The 27,700-nt window shown below is 41.3% G+C and overlaps 1 protein-coding gene across 1 annotated transcript in view; it reads left to right on the top strand.

Annotated features, from left to right (window-relative positions):
- Positions 1-7,853: 7,853 nt before the first annotated feature.
- The window catches only part of HSD17B12 (hydroxysteroid 17-beta dehydrogenase 12), a 136,617-nt gene continuing 116,770 nt past the window's right edge, over positions 7,854-27,700 (top strand). Inside the window, exon 1 of the mRNA XM_024558740.4 lies at positions 7,854-8,140. Within this exon, the coding sequence (XP_024414508.2) occupies positions 7,981-8,140 (160 nt within the window). The 5' untranslated portion in view covers positions 7,854-7,980. The remainder of the gene's footprint in view (positions 8,141-27,700) is intronic.

Here is a 27,700-nt window from a genome sequence, read left to right as displayed (position 1 = left end):
CTAGTGATGCTGAGCATCCTTTCATATGTCTCTGGGCCCTCTGTATGTTGTCCTTGGAGAAGTGTCTGTTCAGGTCCTTTGCCCATTTTTTGATTGGATTGCTTGCCTTCCTGGTGTTGAGTCATATGAGCGCTTTGTATATTTTGGACATCAGACCCTTGTCCAATGTATCATCGGCAAATATGTTCTCCCAAACCGTTGGTTCTCTTTTCATTTCGACAATGGTTTCTATAGCTGTGCAGAAGATTTTTAGTTTGATGTAGTCCCATTTGTTTATTTTTCTTATATTTCCCTTGCCCTAGGAGATATATCAGCAAAAATATTGCTACGTGGGATATCTAAAATTGGTGAATTTGGGGGTAACCATTCCAATATTGAAGATGGAAGAAGATATGCAACATTTTTTGGCGTATTATGCTTTCTTATTGCAAGAAAGGTAACAACGCAACTGAAAGGCAGAAAAGATTTGTGCCGTGTATGGAAAAGGTGCTGTGACTGGTTGAACTTGTCAAAAATGGTTTGCGAAGTTTCTTGGTACTCTTGACATTTTAGCCAAATAATTCTTTGCTGTGGGGCTGTCTTATGCACTGGAAGATGTTTAGCAGCACCCGTGAATTCTACCCACTAAGGAAGCCAATAGCAGGAGATAGCTGACATACTCAAAATATCCAAATCAATAAAGTTGTTGGTGAAAATGAAAAAGGTGTCTTATTTTACAGAAAAAACTGAAAGGACTTTTTGGCCAACCCAATACTTCTGTGAGCTATTGAAAATAAAAAATAAAACATTATATTTTTAAATAGTTGTTTCAAAATGACCAGTTTTAGTTTTATATGTTTACAGGATGGGCCATAAAATGTGAGTTCAACTTCTTATAAAGTAGGCGATAGAGCAGGGGCGTCAAACTAATTTTCACGGGGAGGGCCAATCAGCCTCGCGGTTGCCTTCAAAGGGCCAAAATAATTTTAGGACTGTATAAGCGTAACTACTCCTTAACTGTTAAGGAGTTGAAATTACATTCGGCCCTTTGAAGGCAACCGCGAGGCTGATGTGGCCCCCGGTGAAAATGAGTTTGACGCCCCTGTGATAGAGTAAAGAGAGCCCTGGATTTTAGTGCAGACGCCTTGGTTTTACAACTACGCCTCCTGCACCAGAGTGATTCTTAAGCATGAAGTTCATCTTAAAGTTTCCGTGCTGGAAAAATGGGGATCCTGTTATGATGTTTGGGTGGGATAATGCATGTGAAGTCACTTTGAAAATGATAATATAATGCTGAAGCATGATAAATGTTAATGTTCATTTCTATGGTACTAGAGCTTGTTAAAGAAATGAAATATTAACTTTTAGAAACTACACAATTTCTAATGCCAAAAAATTGTTTCTTTTCAATTCATTTGTTTCTCAAGGCATTATTTTTTTTATTTAAGCCAGGATTGAACACCTTCTCAACTGAACTTAACGAAGAGCTCAAGTGCAATATTTTGAGCTGTGTTTAAACGAACCTGAGAGAGAAGACCAGACTGTTAAAAATATCTAAGTTTTATTGTACAGTCGAATGAAGGATTCAGCTCTGTTGTACCGGTATTCTTAAAAATTTCTCACTTCTGTGAAATTCCCTAATTTTGAGATTTTCTTTCATTCCTTTGAATAACTCCTGATTTCATCATGAAAATCTGATCTGAAAGTCAAGTCACTGAAATATTGGAAATGAATTTAAAGTTAAATAGGAACATTTGTATACTAATGTGATGCAATATTGTTCGTGCCCATTTTTCCATATTAAAGGCTTCTCTGAACTATCTTTTAAATAAATGAGACTGAATTCCAAAGTGGTTGTGTCTGAGTATGTTATTTGCATAACAAACAAATATTTCTAGAAGCTCTTCTCTCCCTTAGCCATTTTTTATGTTGCCTTCTTTGAGCCAGTTCTTGAAACATGATTTCATAACCACACCCTTTTAGTTGAAATCCAGTTCTGCCACCTACTGTCTAATGGTTTAAGCCTCAGTTTCCTCATCTATATAATGGGGATAAGAGTAGTACCTACCCCATGGGACATAATATCTATCTGCCAAATGTTTAAGTAAGAACGCTCATCTTACAAATGTGGAATTTGAACATTTAGTAGCTAAATGACAACAAAATCATATAGTTAATAAGAGGTAGAATCAGGATTTGGTCCCAGATTTACCTGACATCAAAAGAAAAAGGTTTTGGGTATTGCTTGCTCTTGGGAAAGCTATTCATGGTTTTATGTGTTTGTTTAGTATGGCTCTGTCAGTTTCTAGGAGCCTTGGTCTATATGGTAAATTTTAGCACAGAATATGCTCAATAGGAATAAGGCATCATGATAGGTTCTCATATGCATTAGAATTTTTAGTGATTCATAAAATTCAGCCAGAGACAAAGGACTTTTGTTCAATTCCAAAAATGTGTGACCATCTGAACCCATAAAACTTAACTCTGGCTCATACAATTTCACTCTATGAAGTCGCTATTGTTTTCTTTCAGTTAACAGAATAGTTATTGCTAAAAGAAGGCTGAGATGATCAGAATTAAGTAATGCATTTTTCATAAAGATTATTCGTGTTAATTGCATGCATGGGTAGTGCCCGAACTTTATAGAAAAAGAATGGATACCAAAAAGAGATGTTTTCAGTCTTTACTATTCCTTTGACTAAAATAACACACTCAATGTGAATTCTAACATCCATGGAAAGTCCATTTCTACGGTGGCTGTCCTTATTTATTAAAAAATTAAAAATCAACAATTATTTGTGTGCCTTTTTAATTTATGTCAGAGGATGTGGTAAATGCTAGAGGTACATATGCGTATTTTTCAAAACCACAACAGAACTGTGGATGAGTATTTGTTGCTCTCTCCTCTCCGCTATCCACCCTAGTTTTTGCCAGATTAGTTCCCACTTATCCCTAGACTCCAGCTCACAGGCCACTTCCTCAGAGAGGCCTGGCAGTGTAGCCTTCCCACCTCATCTGCATTAGGCTCTCCCTTCACTCTTTCCTTCAGTCCTGTTCTTTTCTTCTTCATAATTATTATGCTTCTTATCATATAATCTGTCAGATGTTTGTCCCTCCCATCAGATTATTGTCATTTATTCTTCCATTATTCATTCATTCGAAGGGCATTTATTGCATACCTGCTAAATTTCAGGCACTCTTGGTGTGCATCTTAAGTGAAGATACAACAGTGAGCAAGGAGACATCCCTGTTCACAGGAAACGATCTGTTGGGAAGATGGACAAAACCCGAAAAAACAATTCAAAAGCATTAAGTGTTATGAGAAAAACAAATTAGGGTAAAAGGATAAGGAGCAACAGGGCAAAGGAGTGGAGGGTATTTGGGATATTTGTGTGGGGCAATCAGAGAAAACCACTCTCAGGTGGAGGGTGATATAGGGGAAGTAATACAAAGGAGTGCACAGGGCAAGGGGTTCGAAGGAGAGGGAACAGGAAGTGGAAGTGCTTTGAGAATGGAATGAATTTGACTTATTTGAGGAACTGCAAGAAGCGTAGCTGGAATCAGGTGAGCACAGGATGGGGTGGGCGATGCTGCTGGAGAGGTCAGGGCAGATAAACTAGTCTTATAGGACTTTGTTCTTAATGTGATATAAAGTCCTTAAGGCATGTGAGCAGGAAAAATAATATTTACTTTAAAAATAAATAAACACTCTAGTTGCTTCACGGAAAACCAACCCTAAGCCAGATGTCAGGGAGACCACTTAGGAGGCCATTGCCATACTCCAGGCCAGGAATGCTTGTGATTTGGATTTGGTTAGTAGCAGCAGGAGTGGGGAGGAGTGGCCAGGCAAGATATATTTTAGAGGTAGAGTGAACAAGACTTGTTGAAGAATTGGACATGGGATTGTAATGGAAAGAAAAGAGTCAAGCTTGATCCCTAGGTTTTAGATCTTAAAAAGGGGGGTAAATATGCGGAGGGGAACAAAGAGGGGGAAATGGGACAACTGTAATAGCATAATCAATAAAACATTAAAAGGGGGGGAGGGTGAATAGTGGTGCCTTTAATGGAGATGGGAAGGCGAGAGGTATCTGTGGGTAGCGATGGAGTTCTGTTTTCAGCATGTTAAGTTTGAGATGTTTATTTCTACTTTACATCTAGTGGAGATGTTGAGTAGGCAGGTGGATATATACACACACATGTCCCTGAGCAGAAATAGAGCCTGGCCAAAGACATTTGGAAGTTGTCAGCTTGCATTTGATATTTAAAACCAAGGGACTGGATAAAATCATGTAGGAAGACTGTGTAGAAAAGTAAGGAGAGCTGGGGTCTGAGCCCAGGGGCGCTGCATTATTTAGAGGCCAGCACAAGGAGGGGCCAGGAAAGGACTCTAGGAAGAAGCAGCAGCTGTTGAGGAAAACAATGGCTGCCCAGTGTAGAACTGTACAGTAGGATGGGGACTAGAAATTGACCATTTGCTCACCACTGCATACCTGGTACCTAGCTCAGTTACTGGTACATAATTAGAGCACAATAATATTGTTGACTTAATCTTCACTTCTCCTTATTTGTCAGACATTTATTGAGGGTCTCTTTGTCCCAGACACTGTTCTAGATCCTACAGATTCACAGTGTATTGTTCCCATAGTCATGCATACCAATGCAACAAAAATATGTATTTTTAATTTATAGGATCTCCCTCCCCTTTCTCCCAACCTATTCCAAGGAGAATGGGACTGGATATTTGGAGTGCCCTTTGGTGGTGAGCAATAATTATAAGTTAGGATATATAAACTTGGGGCTCTACTGTAGGCAAAGGGGGGAGACAGTGAGTCAGAGGAGTGGTGGGACTTTAGCTGAACTGCAGAGGCAGCCCCAGCCAAAGGTATCAAATTCAATTGAAACAAAATATCGTGCCAGCTCAACTTGTATGGCTGAATTCTGCTAGGTTCATAAACTGATGATTGACAGTTTATGAAGAACAGTATAGCCTTAGGGTTATGCTTAATGAATCTGGTAAGTATCAAATGAACTCAAAAGGAGTCTGGAGGCCTTGGCTAGAAATAAATGACAGATTTATTCAAGGGTCTTAGACTTTGCAAACTGGAAACTACTGGGCCATCTCCAGAGTGTCCCAAATGTTACAGAACAGACCTGGGGGAGGGAGGGGAACAAAATACTATTACTGAATGGATCTCCCGCCTTGTGCTCTGGGGATCCCCCCACCCCGTACTAGGTTCGCCTTGCCCGCCACCAGGGAAAGATGTCTCTCAATGCCAGAAATTGGTGAAAAAGAAAGGAATTATTTATTCAAAAAGTTGTACAGACTTAGAGTAATGACTTAATGTCTTCATTAAAATACTAAAGTCCTTTAGAATACCCACAGATGCACACAGTCCTTCCTTCTCCCTCTGCCCAGTCTGGGGTACTGTATCTCAGGAAAAGAAGTAGAAGTCCATGGCTCAGGTAGCCCCTCTGTTCCTGGCACTGTCAGCTGTGTGGCAGCCACAATCTCCAGTTAATCCAAAACCACGTGGCACCTTCTCATGGTCCACCAGAGAGTCCTTTCACCCCTTGCCTTCCCAGCAAGGTCTCTCCTGCTTCCGAAGCCATGTGATCCCAACCCTCCAGCATGGCTTGCATGCCTGGGTTTAAATCCCAGCCCCAATTTTCCTCTGCAGCCCCATTTCTGATTCCTCCCACAATCAGTTATACCTGCCAGCATTCCCGTATTTTTCCAGCCTTTCTTGGCTGCCATAGTAAGTCCGGGAAGGAGTGGCCCCATGGCATGGAGCCAATCTTCTCCAAGCTCTCACGCAGGTGCTGTAACCAGGGGGATTTGCCTCCCAGTTACATCCTGGGTGGAAGTCACTCCCACCCCCTGGCTCAAAGCATAGCCACAGCTATTTAACATATCCATGAAACCAATTAAAACTTACAGATATGTTAAATGACCATGCCTGAGGTTATTTGCAAGATTGTTGCTATGCAAAACAACTCTCAATGGCCCTGTTCCATGTGTCCCATCCCCCAGCTCAGATCTGTGGGGGTGAGGACATCCCATATTTTTAATATTTCCTGGACACCCTGAGTTCTGGACCCCATCACAAATCCTTCTTCGGGAGCCCCCCTGGCTGCACCCTCTTACACAAAGAAGAAAGAAAAGCTAAGAGTTCTTATAGTAAAAAGTACATTCTTAAGAAGAATCAGTCCTGCATTCTTAGCCTCTGGATTGGTCCAAGATGATAATCCTCTAGATGAGTAGTGACCTGAAAAATGGATTGTCAGGCAGTCTGGACACATGAACATTCTCTCCTTAGTCCTTCAGGGAGTCATCAGAGGGTTAGCCAGAGGCGTGACATACATTCATGCATTGACACAGGACTGGGCAGTTGCAAATTTAAGTTTTCGGTCCAGTTAAAATGGGAATAGAATTGTTTCCACATGCTTCAACCTACTTGGTTTTAGTAATTTGGCATCTTGACCATAGTGACTCCATTTGTTTCTTGGCTCTATTCCTTAAAAGACAGTGGGGAAAGATTGGGGGTTAGGTGGTAAGAGATACAGAAAAAAATTTACGTAACTTATATGAGCCCAAATATAATAGGACAAAAGCCACTTTCTCAGGCCTTCTTTCTCAGAACTGGTTAGATCCCCAAGCATGACTGACCCTACTGGTTTTATGAGCTTTTATCCTCAGGACTAGAAAATTACTGAAAGTGCCCTGAAGGTGCAGAGGCTCTGGGATTTGAAACAGAACATATCAGACTCAAAGGTAACACCAAACAAGTTGCATGTAATTGATACATCCTGCTCTACCACCACCCCATTACCTAATAACACCTCAAAGCCTTAACCCCTCAGGGCTGGTGCTGGCGCTTTTCTCCGCTCCTAGCCTTTTCCCTCCCTTGGGAAAGAAAAAATAAAATCTTTACTAATTGTGAAGCATGTTATTGCATTGAACAATTTCTTAAATTTACCTTAAGGTGTACTCCTCTGCAACTTTGCTGAGGTAGTTCTCATACTTCTTGGAATGTACACTTTGGTGGCCCCCTCACAACCCACTTCCCTCCAACAACATCAACAGCAGCAGCAAAGAAATAAAAAAAAGAAAGTAAAAGAAAAATCTCTATCATCCTTTAAATGGCCCAGGTAAAGCATGGCATCCATCAACCTGCGTTCCTATATTTTTCATTCCTTTCACAGCTGTGTCATAGTGTATGAGTTATTTGTCTCCATGAAGCCATTTGCTTTGAACTTCAAGACTTGGGAAATTATATTGTTTAATGCTCAGCGCGGGAGGGGGCAGTGGCATTTAGCAGGCCCTCAATAAGTGTCACCACAGCGAAGGGGTAATGTGGGGAAGGCATAGAAACAGAAGATCCAAGACTTTATCTGGACAAGTTTATGGGAACAATAACAGCACATTTAACAGTGACAAAGTACTTTAAATAAAGAGGTGAAAATAAAACCATGGCTCCACGTCTACTTCTTACTACAATCTTCCCATTCACTAGTGGCCTCTCTGATCCCATTCCCTCTTCAAACCCGAGTTCGAACCAGGCTGGGTCTGATTGGCCTATAAGAGTGCAGTCTTCCGCAATCGCGAGGACCGCTGCAGCCAATGAGAGACCTGGGTTATTTGGTGGGGTGAGACGCTTCCTGTAAAGATGCTGGAGGCCTGGTGACGTTTAGACTGGGCTGAATCTTGATTGGCAGGTGATCAGCCTCCCTAGAGCGGAAACACTGCCTGGTGCGCTTGAGGGAGGGGGTTGTGGGCGTGGCAGGGAAAATGGAGTTAGCCAATGACTGACGCACTATGCGCAGAGGAAACAATAGATCACCAATGGTGGCACGGATATGGCTCTGTGGGCGGGTTTTAGGCAAAACGGTATCGGAGCTGCGCCTATGAGTTGTCCTCACCGTCAGGGTCGGCGCTTCTTCGAGGATTCATTCATTAGTTTTTTTGTCATTCACGAGGATAGTGAGGCCTAGTTGAAAGCCATGGAGAGCCCTCTCCCTGCCGCCGGCTTCCTGTACTGGGTGGGCGCGGGCACCGTGGCCTACCTGGCCCTGCGCATCTCGTACCTGCTCTTCACGGCCTTTCAGGCCTGGGGTTTGGGTCACGAGCCTGGGTTCGGACCGGCGCTCGGTGAATGGGCAGGTGAGTCAGACCCAGCGCCGCGGGCTCCCTAGCTCCCGCAGCGGCTCGCGCGGCTTGCAGCCTTGCCTGGTCTGCGCTGACAAGTTCCCGGCCCAGCTCTTGGCCTTCCGCAGCTCCTCTATTCTCCTTCCTGAAACTCCTGCGTTTCGCGTATCCGCCTGGCCCCTGAGCCATCGGGGACGTGCCTAGACGTGTAGAGTTTCGAAGGGCTGAATACGTTCCTTGCGTAACGCGGGGACTCTAAAGTGCCACTTAGTAGGTGAGGGGGAAATCTGAACTGTGGACTTTTGTCGTTTAAGCCATTCCCGGTTCATGGCCCAGAGTCAGTCTCCTTGCCGTCTTTTCAGTTACACTCTACCCACCTTGGATCGCTCCCTCTGAGTGTTTTAAAGATAAAGTTTTTCCTTGGGTTTGAACACTGGCCCAGTGTTAAGGGTGCAAAAGCATTCTGTTGACTTTGCAGGGTTGAGGGCTGGAGGAAGAGGACATAGAATTTACGAAGTCTTTCTGCACCTTGGAACGAACCACTTACTTGGAGCTGGCCAATTTCATGTAATTTACATTTAAAAAAATCCTCGCTAAACTGTCCCGGAGTCTAAAAAGTAGTAAAGTATTGCTTCTGCAAAACATTAACTCTTCGTTAGGAATCAGAAGTACTTTTTGCAGATGGACACTTGGAGGAAAGAGTATTCCCACAAAAAGTGAGCTAAATAGTTCCATCCACGGGGAGAATTTTAAAAATGGAAGAGAAAGGTCCGATTGGAGAAGTTGAAAAATTTACCTGCTGGCAAGTTTTGCGCTTGTTTTATTTTTCTTTCCTTTCCTTTCCTTTAGATTTTATTTATTTATTCATGTAGCCAAGTGATATGCTGTGGTCGTTCTCTGGTGTGATTATTTATTCTGCCATTTTATAACTGAATGTTCACTTCACCAAGCTTTTTAAAAAATTGTTTTTGAGTTCTGAGGTGTTTAGGGTTTTCTTTCAGACTAGGCTCAAGTAAGGTGCACAGATAATGTGACTCCATATTCTTTATTTATTCAAAAACATTTAAATAGACTTTTGGGGCAGCAACATAATGAAAACATCTCAAGTAGGGATGGATATGTAAGAGCTCTGTCCACTATGTGAAGCAGCAATTAACATTATAGTACTCATTTTTAAGAATCACCCGCTGTTTTTTTTTAAATAGTCTTTGCAAAAGCAGTGAAGTGCTCAACTTGATTTAATCAATATTATAATTTCACAATTGGCTTGCCCAAGTTATGGGTTGTGAGGTTTGGGAAACTTGATAGTGGACTTTTGAAACAGTTATACCAGACTCCAGTGTTTCAGCAATCAGATGAAGTTTGGTAATTTGTAAGTAAAGACTAATGTTAGTAGCTTTTTAAAAATACCTAAAATTGATGGGCTAATAACTCAACTGGACTAAGTCATCTATATCAGTCCATAGGAAAAGTCAAGAGATGCAACATTGTCATTTCATAGGTAATGTTTGTATTGAAAAGATTTGGTCCCAGAGGAAGGGTTTTTGACAAATTAAGGGAAATGTCTAAAAGATTTAGAAATAAATTTGAACTAGAACACTGGAATCTAGCAGAGAGGATCATAAAGTGAAATATTGTTGAGTTCAGCTTACCCTGAATTGTTGGAAAATCTCTCTTTTTTAAGTACTTAAGCAGAAGAAATGATCGAGTTATTTGTAACATTACTTACATGTGGTGCCTAAATCTTAAAATACTTACTTTATTTGTCCAAATTCAAGGACTCTGGGAAACAAAGCATGTTAAGAGTAGTTCATCTCAAGCAGGTTCTTTGTATCTGTTGGAAGGGTGAACTTAATAATTTGAAAAACACACCAGCAGAGATGACACTTGAATAAACAGGGTTAAATTATAATTAAAAATAGGTAGATACTTTGTTCAACCAAAATTAGGAGTTTAGAATTAATTTTTATTTCATTTTACTTTTTTAAACATTTCTCTTTTTTAAAAGATTTTACTTACTTTTTTTTAGAGAGAGAGAAAGGGAAGGAGAAAGAAAAGGAGAGAAACATCAGTGTGTGAGAGATACATCAATCAGTTGCCTCTTACACGCCCCCTGGCTGGGGACCTGGCTGCAACCTAGGCAAGTACCCCGACTGGGAATCGAACCTGTGACCTTTTGGTTCTCAGTCTGGTGCTTAATCCCCTGTGCCATACCAGCCAGGGCCTAATTTTTATATATAAAGAGTATTTGTAAGTTTTCTCTCCTATAGAATTGCTTACTGAGACCTGTGCACCTTGCTTTGAGTAAAAGCGAGTAGCAGGCAGTATTAGGGAGGCATTGCCTACTTTCTAGTACTAATGTCCATTTAACATCTTCTTCTTCATAACCAATGGAATATTTTAAGTATGACCTAGTAATATGTGTTGATTTGATAGTGTATTTTTTTATTTTTGTTATTCTTAAGTCTTTTTATGTGAATATGTTTAATTTCTCCTTGGAGTTTTGGAATGAGAGGCAGGGGCTAAAGGTCCACATTTTTTTTGTCTTTTCCCACAGTAACTGGCACGTCAATCAGGTATAAGCTCTTCTAAACTTAAAAACGAAAGCTTGTAGAAACCCTGAAATACAGGTTTGCTTCGCAATCTGTAAAATATTCCAGACTACAGATTCTTTAGTCTTCTTAGATTTTTAAGATCATCCAATATGTGGCCCATACTCTTAATTTATCTTCTTCATCTCCTAATCTAGAGGGAGGTTGTGTCTTCTCTAGTTTGCTCCAGTAACACTCCCACTCAAATGACTGACGCCGATTTCGTTAGGTCCCTTGCAGATGGGTTTAGCCAATTGAGTAAGGAAGACTCTTGCTGGTCATTGTGATGCCTTTCTTCCTGTATTTCTTAGGAGAACAAAGAGATCCTGTGAAAGTGGAGCCTCAGTTGTTTGAAAGTCAGTGTAGCAGGGACTCAAAAGCATATGGCTAACAAAGGTGGTCCATTTGTACTAAATAGAGACCAGTCGTTGCTGGGGAGCACTAAAGAACGCAACCTGCAGGATTTAGTTTGAGCATAGGTAAACTGTGCATTTCTGTATCCTTGCGTAAATATTTTGCAGTCCCTGGAGTTTATCTAAAATGATTAATTATTGAAATAAAGTGGAGACAATAGATGCACAGGCAAGGTAAGCATACTTCCAAAGTCAAGATATTTTATAGCTTTAAACCCAAGGCAGCACTCTGAGTCCTTCTTTTTAGTGTTTAACAGAGAGGACATTTCTACAGGCAGGTTTAAGTGCTTCATTTATATTTTTATGAAGGCTCCACTAATCAGTTAATGAGGTAGATTTTTAAAATAGCTTTATTGAGATATAATTCCCACACATACCATACACTTTATCCATTTAAAGTGTGCAGTGCAGTTCAAGATTTTATCATATTCACAGGGTTGGGCAATCTTCATTACAATTTAATTTTAAAACATTTTCCTCCTCCTTAAAAGAAACCCTGTACGCAATAGCTGTCACTCCCTGACCCCAATACCCTTGGGTTCTAGTCAATCACTAATTTACTTTCTGTATATATTTACCTATTCTGGCATTTCCTATAAATGGGAGCACATAATATTTGCCCTTTTGTGACTGGTTCTTTTTCAAGTTTCATCCATATCGTGGCAGGTTTAAGTGCTTCATTTATATTTTTATCGCTGAATAATAGTCCATTCTGTGGAGGGAGTTTAGATTTTGCAAAGGGCCTTCACCTCTGTATTTTGTCCTCTGTCCGTCTGCGTTAGCAGATCCCTAAGATCTCGCAGCTTTGATGCTGATGGAACTCATTTGCTCCTGTAGTATTCCCAGGTTTTCCCAATTCAGTGGACGCTGAGGACTTAAAAGGGGCTTGGACTGATGGGGTTCTCCTGTAAGACACCATTCATCAAAACTGGCTGTGCTTAGCCAAGCTCTAAAGATCAAAGAATTCGTAAAATCATATGTGCTGTATAATTTCTCTTTTCACATCGGGGAACTAACTGCACAGGACTGTTACCTCAAATGTGTGAAGGCTTGAGTAACCAGGGATGGCGGGGGGTAGGTTCCTTTCTTTAATTAGTCTTTGAGGTATCACATGAGTTGAGGAATTCTGTATGAAATGTTAATTATTTAAATTGGCACCATGAGAAGAAATATTAGTAACTACCACTTATTGAACACTTGAAGCGTTGTAGGCATTCGATGTAGATTCTTTAAGAGAATTTTTTATTAAGTTTATTGGAATAACTGGTTAATACAAGTTAAAATAAGTTTCAAGTGTCCCCCTGGATTCTGTAATATATCACCTCTGTATCACTGTGTGTTCGCCACCCGAGGTCGAGTCTCCTTCCGTCACCATGGATGTGACTCCCTTTCCCCTCCCTCCCTCCCCCCCTTCCCTCCTAACCACCATACTGTTGTCTGTGTCTGTGAATTTTTGTTTTATTTGTCTTGTTTGTTCATTTGTTGCTTTCTGTTTTATATCCCACATATGAGTGAAATCATATGGTTCTTGACGTTTTCCATCGGACTTACTTCACTTAGCAGATATCCTCAAGCTCCATGCATGTCGCTGCAGGGGCAGCATTTCATCTTTTCCTGCGGCTGAGTAGTGTTCCCATGTGTACGTGCGGCTCTCTTCTTCATCTAGTCAGCTGCCAAAGAACTCTCTGAGTGTTTCCATATCTTGGCCACCGTGAGTAATGCTGCAAGAAACATGGAGAACTGTATGTTTATGAATAAGTGTTTTCAAAATTTGCAGGTAGATACCCAGAAGAGGGATTGCTAGTTCATATGGTAACTCTACTTTTAATTTTTTGAGAAACATTCATACTGTTTTCCATAGTGACTATACCAATTTACATTCCCAACAGCAGTATATAAGGGTTCCTTTTTCTCCACAACCTCTCCAGCACTTGTTATTTCTTGTCTTCTTGATAACAGCCATTCTGACAGGGTCGAGGTGGTATCTCATTGTGGTTTGGGTTTGCATTTTCTTAATAACTAGTGAAGTTGATCTTCTTTTCATATATCTGTTGGCCGTTTGAATGTCTTCTTGGGAGAAGTGTCTGTTCAGGTCCTCTGCTCATTTTTAAATTGGACTGTTTCTTTTAATGTTGTTGAGTTTTCTGAGTTCCTTATATATTTGTATATTAACATTTTATTGGAGATGTTGTTTGCAAACATCTTCTCTCATTCTGTTGGTGACTTTTTTGTTTTGTTGATGATTTCTTTTGCTGTGCAGAAGCTTTTTGGTTTCATATAGTCCTATTATTTATTTTTTGCTTTTACTTCCCTTGCCTTTGAGGTCAAATTCATAAAATTTTCTCTGAGACCAAAGTCCATAAGTTTAATACCTATTTTTTCTATGCATTTTATTGTCTCGGGTTTTAATATTTAGGTCTTTAATCTGTTTTGTGTTAATTTTTGTGTATGGTGACAAATAGCAGTTCTTTTAAAAAAAAATTTTATTGTTGTTCAATTACGGTTGTCCCCATTTTCCCCATTACTCTCCCCTGCCCCACTCACCTCCCACCTCTTACATTTAATCTCCCCCCTCTCCCTGTTGTCTTTGTCCATGGGTCCTTTATACATGTTCCCAAATAGCAGTCTTGTAAATATTTGGCATGTGGCTTCCCAATTTTCTCAGCACCATTTATTGAAGAGGTTTTCTTTTCTCCATTGTATGTTTTAGGCTGTTTTGTCAAAAATTATTTGCCCACGTACAAGTGCGTTTATTTCTGGGCTCTCAATGCTGTTCCGTTGGTCTGTGTGTCTGTTTTTCTGCCAATACCATGCTGTTTTCACTTTTGTTGCTTTGTAGTATAATTGGAAGTCAGAGAGTATGATACCTCTGGCTTAGTTCTTTTTTCTCAGGATTGCTTTGAATACTTGGGGTCTTTTGTGGCTCCACACAAATCTGATGATTTTTTTTGTTGTTGTTCTTTTCTTTAAAAAATGCCATTGCAATTTTGACGTGGATTGCATTAAATCTGTATGTTGTTTTGGGTAATGTGGTCATTTTAACTATGTTGATTCTTCTAATCCATGAACCTGGAATAGCTTTCCATTTCTTTGTGTCTTCTTTAGTTTCTTCTAATAATGCCTCATAGTTTTCAGTGTATAGGTCCTTCACATCCTTTGTTAAGTTTATTTCTAGGTGTTTTATTTTCGTCGTAATTGTAAAAGGAAATGCTTTTTTTTCACTTCTTTTCCTGAGATTTTATTGTTAGTATAAAGGAACACAATGGATTTTTATACATTGATTTCTGTATTCTGCAACTTTACTGCATTTGTTTATTGTTTCTAATAGTTTTTTGGTGGAACTTTAGGGTTTTCTATTTAAAGAATCATGTCATGTACAAAAAGTGACAGTTTTCCTTCTTCATTCTGAAGTTGGATGCCTTTTATTTCTTTTTCTCGCTTGATTGCTCTGGATAGGACTTCTAGTATTAAGCTGAGTAACAGTGGTGACAGTGGGCATACTTGTCTTGTTCCTGATGTTATAGGTAAAGCTTTCAGTTTTTCATCATTGAGTGTGTTGGTGTTTTAGGTGAGACTCGAACTCACAGATTATCTTTAATGTCTCTTTGAGCTGTGCTGCATTTTCCTCAGTGTACAGAAGAGGAAATGGAAACTTAGGTTAATGATATCCCTTGTCTGCAGTTTCCTAGCTAGTGAGTTACAAAATCAGTATTTGAAACCAAGTTGTCCATTCTGCAACATCTTCATGCTGTGCGTGTGGGTGATTAGCTTACAGATTGCATGGTACTTGGTGGATTTCTTTACACCCTAGGAACTTTACTGCTTTTTGACTGAAGGCACACTTTCAAGTTTGCACATACTGGGTGTTCCTGGAAGCATTGCAAAATAGGTAGCATGTTTTAGAATCAAGCAGGTCAGAATTTTCTTCAGATTTGCAACCACGAACCTTGTTGCTGCTTGAGAAAACATTGGAACGGCACTCAGGTGCTTAGGAAAGCAAAGGTTTGACTGTCATCAATATGGCTGGACCTGACCCTGAATGTTGTTTTATGTTTATCTCTCTGGCATTCTCAAATGGATTTAGTGACTCTCTGGAGGTCCGGCTTGGTAAATGTAAGGCGTTCCCTGTTGCATTCAGGAACGTGTCTGGTATATCTGTTCCTGCCGGTGAGCTGATGTTGATCACAGTAGTGCTGTGTTTTGTGTTTTTAAATTTTTTTTCGAAAAAGCAAGACAGGTGGAGGAGGGCAGAAAGGCAAATGGACTTACTTAGTCAGACTTCTGAAAGGCATTTATCATTCTGTACTTGCTCTCTGAAAGGAGAGTCTGCGGGCCTAAATGAAACAAGCTCTCCAGGTCGGAGTTGGCAGGGCAACCATAAAGCACTAGTGTCAGAACTATGTAAGAAGCAGCACACACAGCTGTAGCTCCAGACCTCAAGCATGCCGTGATCTTACTTGGAGGAAAAACCAAAGACGAAGGTTTCCTGGAACTAGAAATTCAGCCTCTATACTCTGAACTAGATACCTCCCCCGTACAACCCCCCCCATTCCCTCTGTCTCTTGCCCACCCCCATTTCTGTTCTCCTTTTCTGTGCAATATTAAGTTTTCTATTTAGAGGTCAAGCCTGAGGACTTGGATACTCAAACCTAGTCTTGAATTTTAGGTCCTCTACTTACTAGCAGTGTAACATTGAGTCAGGCAGTGAACATCTCTAAGTCTCACTTTCCTCCTTTGTAACGTGGGTGTAATACGGGTGCCTATTTCGTAGGATTGTTGTGAAACAGTACAGTGCCTGCCACATAAGTGCTTAATAACGTATTATTTTATATATTTATATTGTCAGCCAATCGTCATTGGTACGAATTCAATGCCAGTGGAAAGCCCCAATTTGGGTTGCAATGAAGAAGGAAACTATTGAGTGCAAACAGCTCAATTATGAAACAGCATGGCTGTGAGGTGGCCCTGTGGGGAGATAGCCCTAGAGTGAGACCACTCTCCTGCTAGACAGCTCTACTCCTGTCTGCTCCTCTCTGCCAGGGTGAGATGGCTTCAGTTGGGAAAAATGCAATTTTCAGTCTTTGGTGGAAAGAGAAAGTGTGCTCCATAAGCCAGAGGGGATCTAGCTGACTTATATAGAGAGAAATTCCCACACTTAGTTCCTGATTGGTCCATCCTTATGCAGATGAGGACTCCAAATCTTCACAGTTTGATTGGTCCAAAAGCACTGTCCTAATTGGTTGAAGTGGAGTTGCTCCAATTGGTTGGTAAAAATGCTAATAGTGCTATAGCTGCACAGCTCTGATTGGACTGGGAAAGTCTCAGTCCTATTGATTGAAATAAGATACCAGGAACTCCTTTAAAAGGGTTGGCTCCCATGGAAGAAACAGTGCAGGTAGGCATTTCAGTGCAAGTGTCAGGCCGTTTAGTGTAGCCTTCTCTTTAAAGTGCAGCTTGAATGAGGCCGCTATGCTCTGCTTGTAAATTTGACGCCAGTTAGCCACCAGGAGCTCTTCTTGGTAGGTATCTTCTTTCTCTGGGTCAATAATATATTTATTGTTTATTTATATATATATTACATGTATTTATAAATGATAAAGTTATATATTATTAGTAGCATTATTAGTCTTAGTAGTATTACACACTAATAACTTGAACTAATTGGCAAGACTTAGTAAGAAAAAATAAATATCTGGGTAACTACATCTTCAGAAAACAAATTATCATTGCTATTGCAACAGAGAGTGTTGAGCTGCAAAACTAATTTTTTGTTTGTTTTAGCTGGTGGAATTGAAGATAATTTGTTTCTTTTAGTTTCAGAAAAAAATTATTGAAAGATATAGATAATGAGATTTATAAGTTCAGAATACATGGGTGAGTGGATTTGAATAGATCAGTTCCAGTGCCATTAAATGCCATTTATATGTAAGTTAAATTATTTTTCAATTTTTTTTAGAGCGAGGGGAAGAAGGGTTGAGAGAGAGCGGGGGAGGGAGAGGGAGAAAGAAAGAGAGAGACAGAGAAACATCGATGGGAGAGAGAAAAACATTGACTGGTTGCTTCCCATACACACCCCGACTGAGGAGTGATTGCGCAACCTAGGAATGTGCCCTGACCAGGAATCGAACCTGTAACCTTTTGGTGTATGGGATGATGCTCCAACCAACTGAGCTACACTGGCAAGGGCAAAAAAAAATGTTAATAATGTATCTTAATTTGTTTGGGCTGCTGTAACAAAAATACTATAGACTAGATGGCTTAGGCAACAAACATTTATTTCTTGTAGTTTTGGAGGCTGGGAAGTCCAAAGTGCTGACACATTTAGTGTCTGGTGAGGGATCGCTTCTTGGTTTATAGACAGCTAGCTGTCTTCTCTCTGTGTCCTCACATGACAGAAGGGGACAGCGAACTCTCTGGGGTCTCTTTTATAAGGGCACTAATCCCATTCATTTGGGTTTTACCCTAATGACCTAATCGCCTGCCAAAGGCCTCACCTTCTAATACCATCACATTGGGAGTTAAGAGTTCAACATGTAAATTTTGTCTAGAGCAAATGAATTCAAATTATAGCGTGGCAGATCCTTATTTCATTTCTCTTGTCATCTTGGGTGGAAATAAAAACATAGCAATTTGTATTTTTGTCTTCTGGGATGGATTGAACTTAAGGCTGGGAGGCAGGGTGTGAAAGCCTTTATACTGTGCTTGGTGGAGAGTGTGATATAACACTATTCATTTGTCCATCCACCACCCAAAGTACTGTTGAGTGCTGACCATGGACGTTAAAATAGAACCAGCAGGATGGCAGACTAGTCAAATGGACAAACTGTGCTGTGTTAAGAGGTGAAAGAAGCCATACTTGGTTCTGTGGGAGCTTGTGAGCAAAGGTCAGAGAAAGCTGCCCTGAGGAAGCAGTGACGGGGCTGAGAGATCTGAAGGAAAGTGAAGAGTAGCAGGAAGAGCAGAGGGAACAGCACGTGCTAGGCTCCTGAGGCCCACATAAAACAGGGCCAGTGACCAGAGCGGAGAAAGGAAGGGCATGATGTAAGACTGGAGTGGAGGGGAGGAGCGCCAGCAAGCAGGTCTGTTTAATGTATTCCAAGAACATGGGAAACAATTGAGGGAATTTTAAGCAGAAGGGTGATGTCAAGTTGCTACTTTAAACAAAATTCATTGTTTTTGTGGTCCTCCTGAAGTTGCTGCCTTGCCACATAGACGAGTGCAAGTTATTCAGATAATCTCAGTTAAAATTGCCTTTAAAAAAAGAAGTGAATTTGTACTTTGTAGTAAGGGAGCCACTTTTGTGCACTTCCTGGTTATATCATCCTTCAGAGACCATCTCTCCCTGGAGGAAAAATCTAACCACTGTGGCGTGGGAAGTTCTAGTCCTATCTGGGACTGGATGATAGGGTAGTTGAATGAACCCTGAAACTGGGCCATTGCTCTCCTAAGGTCACCGGTGTGACAGTTGAGAAGGCTGCGAAAAATCCGAGTCAGAGGGAGTGCTTTGTTTTATTTATTGACTTTGTCTAGTGGAACAAAGCTTTTGTCCTCTCCCTACTGGCAATTCTGGGGAGAAGATCTAGTTTCCAAAGAGTTATCTTTACCACCATTAAGTGAAGTTATTTCTATTGAACTGATGTAGTCAGTGGGGAAAGGGAGAGGAGTTGGATTTTTAAGGTTCTGCCTGTCAAGAGTGTTGCACCTGGGAACTGTTGTGCTAAAGGATAGGCTGGCTATGGAGTCAGCGCGGCAAGGGTGAGCTCTGCCGGTTGCCAAGCTGTTTGACCTTGGGCAAAGATTGTTATAACTTCCTTGTTTATTAAATGGAGCTGATTCTTTTCAGGATGATTATGACAACGAAATGAGATGCAAATGAGGTTCTAGTGTAGTCCTCAGTGTTTTTATGGACAACAAGTAACTTATTGGTAAACATCTTTTATTGGTACAAATTACTCTTATTGGATGAAAAGGGATTGTTGGAACCAAGAAATAATGTTTACTCAGCAGACATACTATTGCAAACCGGAAGTTGTGAACAGATCAGGTAGGAGGTGATTAGTGTTACTGTGGGAGAATTCCTTGCTTTGTGAAAAGATTTACTAAGTGGTTCCTTGAAATATGGCTCTCCCTAGTGAACCTGAGATACGATGGACTTAGGAAAATTTGGTTACATGCAACTTTTCAATTACGTTTATACAAACCTTCGAGTGATCTTTGATTCTTACTTGAAAATATCCAGAATCCAGTCCCTTCTATGACTCTGGAGTAAGCCACTGAAATCTCTTGCCTCTAAATAACAAAGGCCTCCTATCCTCTGATTCCACCATGGTCCCCCTACCATCGATTCTTACACAGTAGCCAGAGTGATCCTTGAAAAGCTCGGCAGATCATGTGATCCTCTGCCCAGACCCTTCCCATGGCTTCTTGCCCTGTTGAGATTAAAACCCAAAATTCTTCATGTGGTTGACAGGGCTTTCAACCACCTGCCTGCTGCCTTCTTTAACCTATCACCTCATCTCTGCCCACTTTTTCTCTCACTCTCCCTTCTGGCATGTTTACTTCTTGCGTCATCGTGCTTCCCTGAACTCACTTCCTTGAGTATGCTTGGCGTGGCTGCCTTAGGGCTTTTGGTTATTCTCTCTCCTTGAATGTTCTTCCTCCACGTAACCACGTGGCTCACTCTTTTTATTTTCTTCAAGTCTTTGCTCAGATATCACCTTCTCACTGACACCTACTACCTTCAAATGCACAATCCTCACTTCTGCACCCCACTTCTGATCTCCATGACCCTGTTCTGCTTGTCCTTTTTGTCACAGCACTTGTCGCTATCCCCATACTGTACACTTCGCTCATTTATGATGTTTCTTATTTGTCTACCCATTGGAATGGCAGCTCATGAGGACAGAGATCTGTTGTTGCTGTTGCTGTTGGTGTTGCTGTTGCTGTTCATGATTGTAAAGCCCCGAGAGCAGTGCCTGCCCATAGTGTAAACACATAGTTGTTGAATGAATGAAAATATCAGTTAAGTAAGGTGTTCCAGTTTTTCAGAGATTAAGGGATAATGTATTTAGGGGGGATTATCTTCTCTTTCTGCATTCTCTTAAGTTATTGGTTATAAATTTAAGAAGTATTAGCAGTCTCCCCACCTCTAAAAATGAAATTATTTAGTCTAAAAACAAAATATAGACTATAACCTCAGGAGGAAACCCTCATAGTGCAGACGATGGAACTAGACCACTTGTTTTTGAATCCCAGGTCTGCCAGTTAGGAGCAACATCCCTTAACGTCTGTGTGCCTCGGTTGCCTCATCGGTCAAATTGGGATAATAATAGGCTTACAGAAATAATTAAATGAGTTCATGGGTGTGAGATGCCCGATGCTATTCTAAGTATGTAGCATTTAAGTAGTAAATGGTACATAAATGCTGTCCGATATCGTTGTTATATTTGCTATCACTTTTATTTCTGGGGATGGTTCTTATTTCTATGTATATCCATCTTCTCTTTTCCAAGCTTTTTCTCAAAATTTTTAATAACTTACTGCATATTCCCTTCTGGATGGTTATTCAAGATCTCAATCCCAGCATGTCTAAAACTCATCTTTTCTATTCTCCCCAACTGGTTTTGGACTTTCTTAGTTTTGCTGATTTCTGCCATCCAGCCTCTACACCAGGATGGCTGGCTCAGGTGTCTCTGGAAGATAAAGTAAATGAGTGAGGTGGACCCGGTGTGCCCACACGTCTGGACACTGTCCACGTGACCGGTTGTGGTTGACTCAGCGTGGCCACTGCTCGGCCAGTTTTTGCCCTTCTGTAACATGGGTCCCAGTGTGGAAAGTTTCTTAATTTTTTAAGGTTAATGCACATTTCTCAAGTTCACTCTGTGAGCCAAATAAATTATGCCAGTGTGCCAAATGCAGCAAGTGGCCAGTTTGCTCCCTGGTCTGTGTTAGAATCTTGCTTTTCTCTCCATATCTAGACAGGGTATTGCCATAGCTTACTGAATCTATCATCACAGTCTCTCTCCCATCCACATCTTTCTCTAAGGTAACCTGGTGTAGCACCGCCCTACCAAATCTCACACTCCAGTGTGAGTTTCCTCTTCCGGAAAAAAGAAACCTCCAATTAAATTACCTCTTACACTTTACCCAAAAACCCCAGAGTTTCCTCATGTCTGCAGCTCCTTGGCCCTTTTGGTCACGTTCTTATGTTTATTTCTGCTCTCATTTCTTAATGTGGCCCTTTATGCATCCTCCCTTGGGTGCATCCCTGAATGACTGACTTCCTGTGTCCCAGACCTGCCTGTAACTTTCCCACTTCTTTCCAGTTCCATGTGCTTTTGCTTGTGCAGAGACATTCAGGAGTTTCAGTGGTTGTTGAACCTTTATTTCACTCTGCCTGGAGTGCTTTATCTTGCAACGCACACGCTCTTCCCCGCTCTTTGTGTTTGTGAAGTTCTACCCACTCCCAGCGTCCAGCTTTTGAACTTGTCCTTGCAGCTGTACAGGTGGAAGCGATCATGCCCTGTTGGAACGCTGAGAGTACTTGTTTGGTTCTTTCTTGTGGGCTTTTTCACACCCTACCTTTTTAGCCCTTGCTCTGTGTGTGTGTTAGCATGTGTACGCCTGCATTAACCTCTTTGTTCTAAACAGCAGGCCCCTTGGGAGTGCACAATAAATAATATTTAGTGTATGAATATTTTCTCCTTGAGGTTCAGTTGGGAGTGGGATGTTTTGCTTTGGTTTTGTGTTGCAGAATAATTTGTACACCTTTTTCCTCATTGTTTTAAAACCTCAGGTGAAACACCTAAAAAGCTAGATTGGAATGAAACTAAGGCTGGTTAGATAAAGACTGATTACAAAATAACTATATCAGGGCTGGGATAACAGGTTTGAAAGTGTGAAAAGCAATGCGATAAAAAAGGTGTCCTTGAGTAGCACTGGTAACAAGCTAACCTTTCTCCATCTAAGGTTTAGGAAATTGTTACAGGAGACCAACTACGCCGCCGCATTTCAATATTAATAGAATTTTGGTACTATATTAATTATTCATCGCCAGATCGTTACAAAAGTGGTGCAGATAGATTTTCATTTCGTAAAAAAGACTTTTCCAATTTAAAGTTTCAGTAAAACCTCGCTAATTAATTGGTAAGGCTGAGATGAATTAGTAGAAAATTAAATTCTAGGATGTGTTGATCAAAATGTAGTTTCCTTATTTTGAAGGCCTGATTAAATGAACCCACGCTTTCCAGAACCTTTAGACTTTTTTGAATCATTGGAGACATTGACCCAGAGCCCCTGGAAAGTCTCTTTGGTGGCAAAGGCACTGAAAGGTAAACGTATATATTTAACAAGTGCTAGAAAGTTAACCACCGCGCATTGAGTATATAGTTTAATTGCTTCAAGGGAAAAAATGACTACTACAGCTGGTTGACAATCTTTACAAAAATTTAGTCACCCACTTTGTGAGAAATGGGAAAATTGACAAGTGATTAGGAAGCAGAAGAGAATTGTGATAGGCTAACAGAACTGGGAGGAGGGCCCTTGGTGACCTCCTCGGCCAACCTGTTGGGGAAATGTGCTGGAAGAGGTAATGACTTGCCCAAGAGCATGCGTCCTGCTAGAGAACGGCTGGACCGCACAGGCCACAGGCGAAAGGCAGGAAATGGTGGATGCGTCTGTGGTGGGTGGTTTAAAAGCAGTGTGGTCGGAGTGATGAGCAGCACGCTCTGACAGTGGAGTAAGAGAGATTCGTTGGGGATGAATTAAAAGTGGAAAGCTGATCTGTGGCAACAATGAGGCTGCTGGCAGAACTAGACTTCATCCCACATTCCTGCAACATCCCACATCCCACATGGGGCAAAAACAGCCCTCTTCATACAAGGGCCTGAAGTCTTGAAGAAATGACGTGGACCTCTGTAGCCCCCGAGGGCCCCCTTAGGCCCTTGGTGCGCTCCTACACGGGCATTACGATGGGAACTTCTACACTGAACGTGGTGCCACAAATTCAGTGGGTCGGTCCCGTATCTCTTACCGATAGTTTCAGCCTTGTCTATACCCCACACTACTTATGATTATGTTAATGACACTGAGTTACCAAGAATATACTATACTTTTTTAGTGTATGCTTCTTAAGGAGGCCAGGAAAGGACAGTATTTTTTAATAGGTTAGATGCCAGCTTTAAAGTTCCCTTAACGCCCCTGGTGTGTAGAAAACTCATTCTCCAGATTGGTTTTACCGCAATGACTGTCAGTAACGGCTCACCAGCAAGCTAACGGCTCACCAGCAAGCTAACGGCTCACCAGCAAGCTAACTTCCAGTAGAAATATGGCCAAGCTGGCCGCAATGATAGCTGAAACTCCAGTCTCAGGCACATACACAGAGCTAATACAGTAAATAAGCTTCCCTGGTCTTGCCCATTCAGTCTCATTTGCTATGGAACAGGAAGCTGCTGCTTATCTCTGTGTCCCAATACCTATCTTCGACTGTCATGGGAAAGGCGGTGATGATCTCTTTATAGATAATGTGAAAAAAACCCCACAGCAGGTTAGACAATGATGTTCACACGTTCTGAATTAGAGGAGGCTGAATTAACGAAATTTTACTGGGACGATGACAGATTAATTGACAAAGTGGTTTTGCAAGTATCCTCACATGATTGCAGCAACAACCTGATGATGAAGCAGGTTAGGGTTGATTTTGTTATTTCCACATAACAAACCAGGACCAGTGAGTGGTATAAAAGTTACACAGCAAGGAAATGGCAGAAGAAATTGAATCTAGGCTTTCCGGCTTCAGGCTCCATGTTCTTTCCAATTTTCTGCTAACGTGCCCGATAAGCATGATTTGGGGGCAATTTGGAATACTTGTACAAGAGCTTATAAATTGGAGAGTTCCTCAAATGTTGTCTGAAAGTGAAAGGTCTATTTTTGCCTTGGCAATATCCAAGCTCAGATGGATCATAAGAATCAACTGGATATGCTTGTTAAAAATATAAGACTAGGGCTCCACTGCAGCCCTCTTAAATAAAAGTCTCTAATAGAAGAATACAAGAAAGTGTATTTTTAACACATAAGATAATTGTTAAGATCGTGCATTCTGGGAAGCACTGGACTCAGGTCAAGCTAGCTGTAGAAGAAGTCGGGGGGCTACACATGCAGGCTTTTCAGCTGGGTGTCTCTTCTTGGCGCCGGAGCTTGGTTTATATAGGGTAAAAACTTCCAATGGTATCCATATTAAATATTTACTCCTAATCTTGACAGTGACATAGATATTCTATTTTAGGCTAGTTCTGTGTTTGTGCATTTGAAATAGACTGGGTGGGGGGACAATTAAGTTCTTTTAAAGTCCTCCAAATGATGAGGAAGAAGGAAATGGCTTAAGTTTAACCAGAAGGAAATTGGATTTTTTAAAAAAGATTTTTAAAATTTATTCCGAGTGACAGGGAAAGGGAGGGAGAAAAAGAGGGAGGGGAACATCAATGTGTGGTTGCCTCTCACATGTCCCCTACTAGGGGCCTGGCCCGCAGCCCTGGCATGTGCCCTGACTGGGTTCGAACTGGCAACTCTGGTCCGTAGGATGGTGCTCAATCCACTGAGCCACACAAGCCAGGGAGGAATTTAGATTTTAGTTGGCTATCTTGATGATCTTTGTAGTGATTAAACAGTGAATTGGGTCATTCATTCATTCATTCATTCAGCAGGTAAATATTTAGGATGTGCTGTGTTCCAGATACAGTGCTGAGTATGTGAATATAGTGCTGAACGAGGAAGCCACGGTCTCTTCCTCCGCCGATCTAGCAGAGGACACCGATCATTACATAAGTGGCTCCAAAATGTGTAATAGGCGCCAGCTACCGGGGCACTAACCTGATCCAGGGGCTTAGAGTAGGTTTTCTGAAAGAAGTAACATTTAATCCAAGGTGTGGAAAAAAAGAAATGGAAGTAAGAAGATGATGATGATGTTCATACTGGTAATAAGATACAGTGTTCATTAAAACCGTTATCATGTACCAGATACTTTTCTAATTACCTAGATAAATTCATTTACCCCTCACATAATCCAATAAGATAGGTCCTATTAATATCCCCATTTTGCTGAATGCAGGCTATTTGCCCAAACTCACATACTGGCAAATGGAGGAACATCTGGAATTTGAACTCCTGTTAACCACTCTGCAAACTGTTTTGATGAATTAGAGATGGGTAGGCAAGGGGTCTTGGAGGGCAGGAGAGTATTTCCAGCAGAGGGAACATTTTCGGTAAAGATCTTGAGTCAAGTGAGAACATTCAGGAACTTTGGACAGAGAGTCCTTGGGAGGAGCAAGGAAAGAAGTAAGACCAGGTAGAGAAATGGGCAGGGGTCCAGCCACAAAGGTCCTTGAGGCGGTGGTGAAAGTTTTGCTTGTTCTAAGCGCCGTGGGAAGTCATGGAAAGACTTTTAAGCAGTGGATGTCATGATCAAGTTTGTAGTTCGGACGGTTTACTCTGGCATTTGGGGAATGCACATGGAGGGAGCAACCCTGGAGACCTGTGGTGGTGGTCAGCCAGGCAGTGGGTGATGGTGGCTTCACTAAGGTAATGGGGGTGGGACTAAGCGAGGGAGTCGGACGAGAGAGAGAGAGAGAGAGAGAGAGAGAGAGAGAGAGAGAGAGAGGAGGTGGAAGTCCTGGGCCCTCATCATGTGTAGGTTGGAGGGGTGATGGAGTCACAAAGTCGAGGACTATGAGGTCTGGGTAGGTGCCGGCAATAGTCACTGACGTTGGAAAAACACAAAGAGAAGGAGCAGGCTGGGGAGGAAAATAATGAGGCTGATTTGTGGCAGGTTCTGTGTGTATGTCGGGCAATCTTAACATCGATCAGCACCAGGCTGAGCCTAATGTTCTAAGTTCCTTACCAAGTCCTTTGGGTCAGCTATCATTTATAAGTAGTCATAGATTGTATGCTATATTGTGCGGTCTGCAGAAAAGTTTGGAGCCTCAGTGTGTACTATTTTAGGAAAGGGAGAATATTATTTTGAATGGTTTGAGTATGGCCTTTGTAGCACTTTGTGCCTTAGTTTGGTAAATGTTTGCTATTTCCTTTTTAGGCAGAGAAGCAGGGAAGAATAGTGGACTATTAGAAGACCTGCGTTCATACCCCACCTTCCCACCTTTGACATTCATCAGCTGTGGAATCTGTGGGCAACCCTTTTGTTTATTTGATCTATCAAATATGTCTAAAAATACTCACTTTGTCTGTCTTCAGAGATGTTAAGAGACTCTGAATAGCCTCTGGAAGCACTCTAGAAAGTACAAAGCATTATACACAAACAAGACTTTTCCTCCTGCCTTGCTCAGTTAGAAGCCTAGAAATAGAATTGCCCTATGAGTTGATCAGATCCTTTGTGTGAGGTTCAAATTGCTTCAGAGACTTATTTTGGGATCTGTTGCAACTCTGTCGTCATCAACACCTAAGTCTCTTTTGATGTGATTATCTAATATGTCGAGTTTAGACTGTTTCTAAAACAGATTTTTTTACAACTTAGTTAATGTAAGCTGGGTTTCGGAATTAAGTTTCAACTTTATTTTTAACATACACAGAAACTGTGGTTAGGTATAATAGTACAGATGTAGTGAAATTATTGGTAGTGAAGTGTCATTTCCGCTGTGCTATGATTGGAAGACTTCAAGCTTGACCTAAGGGAGGGAGACATAGGGAGGGAGACCAGGAAGGGAACCCAGCCAGTACGGGGCCATTATCAAGCACTGTGGTCATTTGGGGTCCAATCCCACTGCACAGCTGTGGAGCTCTGCAGAATTCAAGTTTCAGAGTTATTTCACCTGTGGGGTCAGGAAGCTTGGAATTTATACACCAACGGCCATTAGTTACTGGTTGAGGGCTGTCGGTGGGGAGGAACATTATCTTGATAGCCTTTCTGTCCACTATGTTCTTGGGTGTTGCCGGCTTCAGCTACCAGAGAAAATCCTTGAGCCAAGAGATGCGGTTGGAATGTGCTCTCCCAGTGGATGGTCTGGCCAGAGTGGGAGTAGACAGGGCACCACCGGCTTAGCTGGGATTCCCATCACAATATTTATCTTTGTTTCATTTTCTTTAAACAAAGCAACAAAATAAGATCAAGGGAAAGGTAGAGAAGGAGGCAATTTCTGGAGATAATCAAAGACGTGTAGTAGATTTGACGCAGAATTGATGTGTGTTACAATATTTTAGTGTACATAGAGGTGTTGCCACTTCTTAGGGTAGATTGGCCTAATTCCAAGTATTTTAACATTTTTTTTATAACTACAGATGACTAGTGAATGGATCTTTTAGGCGTATGTTTGTATTAAATGTACAAATTAATCTCTTCCTCTTCACAATTTAATGCTAATCCACTGAATGGGAGATGATTTTCATATGGTAAGTACAGCATTTGGGGAAGATGTGGCGGATGTGGTTGGTTGGCTGCTTGTTGACAGAATGCCCACGTTGTGTAGGTATTAGATAATCATACACTTCAGGGGAGGTGAGCTCCCTCTTCAGCGCCAGTGGCCAAATCTTGAGTAGTGTAAGCTTATCTTGCCCCTTATTAGAGT

The sequence above is a fragment of the Desmodus rotundus genome, chromosome 5 (assembly GCF_022682495.2).
Source record: "Desmodus rotundus isolate HL8 chromosome 5, HLdesRot8A.1, whole genome shotgun sequence".
NCBI classification, from domain to species: Eukaryota; Metazoa; Chordata; class Mammalia; order Chiroptera; family Phyllostomidae; genus Desmodus; species Desmodus rotundus.
This window is presented reverse-complemented; position numbering and strand designations above follow the sequence as displayed.